We start from the raw sequence: 6,500 nt of genomic DNA on the forward strand, positions 1-6,500 counted from the left end.
TATGATCTAGAACAGAAATGTCTCATTATAATTGTTAGGCATATAGGTACTGTACTTAATACTAATTAATGCACCAACTAATGCATGTTTCTTTTTGAGTGGCAATTAATAGATCTAAGCTCCAGATTTACAATACTATACATGTTATCTCTCCATGGGAGGAGGCTATAGTGCCAATTGTGTTTAAGTTCTATTTACATGTCTCTGGTAATCATTGCTCCACTTGGTATGCCCTTCATACAGCCAGCATACTGCAGCACCATTGACCCTAGAGAAAAGCTAGGAAGGTAGGCTCCAGTATTCCACCAGCCTGGTGCATAGTGCCCTTCAGCACCATGACACCGTGCCAGTCTGGAGGTGCTATCATTGTACATCTCACCATTTTGAGCCATCATTGGCTGCAGCAAGAGTCTGAAACTCTCCCCCACTTTCCTCCATTAAGAAAATCTTTCATTAATGTGGTACATTGGTTCCAATTGTTGAACACATATTGAAGCATTGCTACTAAGCATGGACTATAGTTTACACTCTGCTCCCCACAACTTTATAGGTTATGACAAAATGTGTAGAGGGCTGTATTGCCATTGCAGTGTTATGCAGGACAATTCCAATGACCTGAAAATGCACCCATGTTGAAACTATTCTTCTCTTTCCCTCCCACTCAGAATCTCTGGTGGCCACTGCCTTTACAATGATAAAAGAAATTCCATTGCTAGAATAAAATAGCAATAAGTCTTTAATTGTATACTACTAAGTCTACTTTAGTCCACTGTTCACTCCCAATGTTGAGGATTTGGGAATGGTGATGCCCACTCTTGTTTCTAATTGAGAGGGGATTAGATCCCATGGGGCAGATGGATGGAAGCATCTTACTTGCAGCCGCACACACTCTCTATTCCTTGGGATGGGTGTCATCCATCATCACCTCCTCATTAGTTGTACTGGGTGAGTCCAGTGAACTGGTGAGTAGTTGTTTCAACTCTGCTGAAACTCAGGGCTCAACCAGCACATGAACAGACCAAAGAGTTAAGTCTCTGGGACATATATTTAAAAGTATAATGTTAATTATAGTTTTATACCTTCAAAGAAATGCTTTTAATTCTGAATTAGTAATATTTTATTATGACACCCTTCTTTTGTTATAGTTGAAGGGCCACACTTCTCTCACTCTTTCTAAGTAATGTATTTTTGTGGGTTTTTTTTTTTTTTTTTTTTTTTTTTTTGATGCTCAGAATGAATTTAGAGGACTTGGAATTTTTCTATTGGAAAAATAGTGGTAGAAGAAATAAGTATCCCTTGGCTACAATATTGAGCCTTGATATGATCCAGTAAATCTTTCTACATGCACTTGTAAGTTGTGGTCATCCATTTTTCTATACCTACATAATATTTTTTGGTGAAAATATTCCATAGTTCTAATGGACTAAGAGTCAAAACAGTGATTCAAAATCCAGTGTTTCTTCTTACTGTATCACATTGTTTCTCAAAGTGGTTAGAAAATCACAGACTTTCAAAGTCATAAAAAGCCACTTCCATCACTATGATATAGATTCTTCCTGAATCGTTGCTCTTTCTTCATTTCTGCAGCCCCATTGTTCAGATCCTCTTGGGACCTTATTTCTCCCTCCTTTACACTTCGTTCATATTCTCAGTTTCATATTAGCAGTTAAGCCTTTTTATTTTTGCTTTTTATCCCCTCCACTCTTTTTCCCTTTGCAGATCTCTTATTTACCCACATTTACTTGTGCTTTTTATACAATTACCCACAAATTTGCAAATGAAGCATTAGTTTTTCATCAATTTGTTTGAATCCAGCATCCACCTTTTTTCTTTGGTAGCTTTTACATGAATGTCCCGTCTTCAGGTCTGATGTACTGTGTCTAAAATGTAATTTCTTATCTTTCTGTGAAACCAACTGCCCTTTTGGAACTGATCTTGAAGTCTCTTCTAGGATTGAAAACTCATATGTCATCCTTCACCTCATCCCCGCCTTGAAAAATGTAAGCATTTGCTTGTGTTCTGCAAATTCTGTCCTTTTTAAAATTCTTAGTACCACTTCATTGCCTCATGTATTAAGAGGCCTTTATTTTTTGCCTTCAAGATTTTTTTGAGAGGTTGTAGATTTCCAGAAAGATGCATAAAATGTTCCTATTTCCAGCCCCCATTTTAAACATTTTACATTAGTGTGGTACCTTTGTTACAATCAATGAGTAAATATTATCATTGTACTATTTTTTATAACCTTATTTCAAATCAGAAAAAAATAACAAAAATGCAGCTCAACAAGTTATGGATACATTCCTCCTAAAAAGTTCTTTCTCATCTTTATCTCATCTAATTGCAAATTCTAACTCAGTTGTTCCTGTAGTATTCATAAAGATACAGAGATTAGTTAAATAACATAATTATGCAATATTAATGAAAAAATAAGGAAGAGAAAAATTGCTTAATCCTATTCAGATTTCACAAAACCAAACTCCTGTCTTTTTTTCACCCTGAGCATTAATGTAGTATCAACCTTGCTTTTGCTAGAAAATCATTACAATGGTATTCTTAATTATAGTTCCAAATAATTTGTTTTTCCATTGTATCAGCACATTCTTAACATGTAGTAGAAGTCCATTCCTCTATCTTATTAACCACAGTCTCCTGTCAAAATCATTGTTCTACATTCCCAATATTATCTTCCAGCTGTCCTCCAACTAACGTTAATTTTCCTAGACACTATTTTTGGCCACGTTCTCATTCATAAATCATCAGTGTTTGTTACATTCATTATAATGTGTTGCCATCAAGTTCAAGCATTACCATATATTTACATTTTACCTGATTAAGCATTCTATACATACCCAGAATCATCTTCCCCTTTCATCCACATTCCATCTCCCACCAAAATTCATTTCATAGTCCCAACTCCATAAGTCTACTCATTGTATTTAGATCATATTAGTGAGGCCATAAAATATTTGCCCTTTTATGTCTGGTTCTTTTACTCAACCTAATATCTTCAATGTTCCCCCACATTGTCTTTGCTCCCCCAATTGATTTTTTCTTACTTCTGATTAATATTCCACTGTATGAAAATATCAGATTTTGCTTATCAATTCATTGGTTGATGGATACTTAGGTTTTTCCATCTTTTAGCAATTGTGAATAATATAATTGTCCTATTAATTATAGACCCTAGTTTCCTTTATGGTTCACTGTATTGTGTAGTCTTATGGTTGTTTACTTTTAATTTTTATTCTATCAATGTATGTACCACCCCAAATTTCCCCTTCTATCAACATTTAGATATATAATACAGTGGTGCTAATTATATTCACAATGTTGTGTTACCATCACCACTGTACATTAACAAAAGTAAGTGACCTTTTCACTTTCCATTTCTTCCTTCTTCAGTCTGTAACAGTTCTATTCAGTGTGGACCATTTACTCCTCATGACTTTCCTTTTAGCCCAAAATCTTTAGTTAGTAGCTTAATCTATGCTTATTGGATCAAGTCCAAACTCCATTCTCTGGTTTTCAGAACTCCTCGGGCTATTTCCTATTGTTTTGCAACTTACCATTTCTTCTTTCTTAATATAGGCATTTATGGCTATGAATTTCCCTCTTGGTAAACCTTTTGCTGCAAAACCATAGGTTTTGATACATTGTGTTGTTATTTTCATTCTTTCAAGGTAGTTACTAATTTTTTTGTGATTTCCTCCTTGACCCACTGCTTGTCTAAGAATGTGTCATTTAAAATATATATCTTTGTGCCTAATCTGGTTGTCTGCCCTTAACTGATTTCCACCTTCATTCCATTGTGGTCAGGGAAATGATTTTGTATAACTTCAATCTTTCTGAATTCATTGAGAGTTGTTATGTGACCTAGCATGTGGTCTATCCCAGAGAATGATCCATGTGTACTTGAGAAGAATGTATATCCTGTTGTATTTGGGTGTAATGTTCTAAAATTGTGTATTGGGTCCACATCCACTAGTGTATAATTCAAAGTCTTTGTTTCTTTATTGATTCTCTGTCAAGATGTTCTGTCTAATGGTGATAATGGTGTATTAAAATCCCCCACTATAATTGTAAAGCCATCTATATCTCCATTTAGTTTTTCCATGTATTTTGATGCACCCTGGTTAGATGCCTATATGTTTATGGCTGTTCTTTGTTCTTGATAGAGTGTCCCTTTTATTAATATATAGTGTCCTTCTTTGTCTCTTACGATACTTTGAATTTCAAGTCTAATTGTCAGATATTTGTAAAGCTATTGCCAGTTTATTTGGTTATTATTATTGTACAATTGTTTTCCAACCATTCGTTTTCAGCCTCCTTTCATCCCTGGGTCTAAGGTGCATTTCTGGTAGACAGCATATTGAGAGGTCATATTTCCTTATCTATTCTGCCAGTCTGTGTATCTTGATGGGTGAATTTAATCCATTAATGTTCAATTTTATTACTGTCGAGGAATTACTTACATTATCCATATTTTCTTTAACTTTATATATGCTACATATTGTTTTTATTTCTCTTTTTAAAATGAGAAATTATTGCTCTTGCACTCTCCTCCAACTCTCTCTCTCTCCTGTTTTTTTCCTTTCAACCTGAGGACTCCCTTTAGTATTTCTTTCTTTTTTTTTTTTTTTGATAAGCAGATAAGGGCTTGATTTATTATTGAATGACTGATCAATATAACTGCTGAGGCAACTATATACAGACAAGAGAAGGGGAGCTTTATTTCTTGGTCTCTTCCTCCTTCGACAGAGTCTTGATAATCTCCTCCTTCTTGGCCTGTAGTCGCTCCTCACGGCGCTTGCGTGCCTCCTTGGTTTTGGACCTGCGGGCTTCAGCCTGGTCAGCCAGGAGCTTCTTGCGGGCCTTGTCTGCCTTCAGCTTGTGGATGTGTTCCATGAGAATCCGCTTGTTCTTGAATACATTCCCTTTCACCTTCAGGTACAGGCTGTGGTACATGTGGCGGTCAATCTTCTTAGACTCACGGTATCTTCTGAGCAGACGGCGCAGAATTCTCATCCTCCTCATCCAGGTTACCTTCTCAGGCATGCGAGCATTGGCAGTACCCTTTCGCTTACCTATGCCCATATGCCTACCCTTCCGGCGGGCCAAGGTGTTTTTTCGGCATCGAGCCCGGGAATGAACAGTTACAGGCTTGCGGATGATCAGCCCATCTTTGATCAGCTTCCGTATCTGCTGACGGGAGTTGGCATTGGCGATTTCATTGGTCTCATTGGGGTCCAACCAAACCTTCTTCTTTCCACAGCGGAGGACACTGGAGGCAAGCCTCTTCTGAAGCCTGAGCATACTCATGGCTGCGGCAGCAGCGCCGAAAGGAAAGCTAGTATTTCTTGAAAGGCAGGTTTCTTAGTGACCATAATGTCTTAATTTCTGTTTATCTGTGAATATTTTGAACTCTCCCTCATTTTTGAATGCCAGTTTTGCTGTTTAAAGTATTTTTGGCTGACAGCTTTTTTCTTTTAGCATGTTAACTATGCCATACTACGGCCTTCTTGCCTCCATGGTTTCAGATGAGAATTTGCACTTAATCTTATTGAGCTTCCCTTGTGTGTGATGGATCTCTTTTTTCTTGCTGTTTTGGTATTTTCTGTCTTTACCATTGGACAATTTGACAAGTGTATGTCTTAGAGTAGGACTGTTATGATTTGTACTAGTTGGGGTGTGCTGCACTTCCTGGACATGTACATCCATCTCCCTCAATAGGTTTGGGAAGTTTTCAGCCATTCATTTCCTCCAATACTCCTTCTGTCCCCTTTCCTTTCTCTTCTCTCTCTGGGATGCCTATAATACATATTTTTGAGCATTACATGTTGTCATTCAAATTCCTACATCCCTGCTGGATATTTTTCTTTTTCTTTTTTTATCTATCTGTTCTACTATCTGCTTCATTTCAGATGTACTGTGTTCCACATCATTGATCATTTCTTCTGCTTGTTCAAATCTGATGTGCTTCCATTGTATTTTTGATTTCTTGGGTTGTGTCATTCATCACCATCATATCCGTTATCTATTTAATGTGTATTTAGAATTCCTTCAGTATGTTTTCCCAGTGTCCTCTTAATATCCTTAATCTCTTCCTTCCCTTCATTAAGCTGCTCATGATACTTATTTGGACATGTCTGATTGTTGTTCCATATTCTGCATCTCCTCCTGAATTTTAGTTTGTTCATTTCACTGGGCCATGTCTTCCTGTTTCTTATGATGGCTTGTAATTTTTTGTTGCCATCTAGGCATCTGTTTATTTTGATAGGTTTATTCAGTTGATTAGGTTCTCTCTCTACTCTGGGATTTTATTTTGTTGTTTGTGTGTGTTGTAAGGTTTCACTTTGACATCTAGGAAAATGAGTAATTAACATGAGTAAAAAGTACAGAGGAAAAAGAATTAAAAAGTAGGATAGAAACAATGAAATGAGTAACAGAATTAAGAAAAATATGTAGAAGGAAGTCAAAGGCTGGGATGAGAAGAGAGGAAA

General features: G+C 36.6%; 1 protein-coding gene across 1 annotated transcript; it reads right to left on the bottom strand.

The window, feature by feature from the left end:
• Positions 1–4,650: 4,650 nt before the first annotated feature.
• LOC101446894 (large ribosomal subunit protein eL19) lies at positions 4,651–5,342 on the bottom strand. Its single transcript, XM_012521805.3, has one exon. It carries the CDS (start codon positions 5,317–5,319, stop codon positions 4,729–4,731), a length of 591 nt encoding a protein of 196 aa, XP_012377259.1. The 5' UTR covers positions 5,320–5,342; the 3' UTR covers positions 4,651–4,728.
• Between the last annotated feature and the right edge of the window lie 1,158 nt (positions 5,343–6,500).

Source organism: Dasypus novemcinctus, chromosome 4 (genome assembly GCF_030445035.2).
Source record: "Dasypus novemcinctus isolate mDasNov1 chromosome 4, mDasNov1.1.hap2, whole genome shotgun sequence".
In the NCBI taxonomy this organism is placed as follows: domain Eukaryota; kingdom Metazoa; phylum Chordata; class Mammalia; order Cingulata; family Dasypodidae; genus Dasypus; species Dasypus novemcinctus.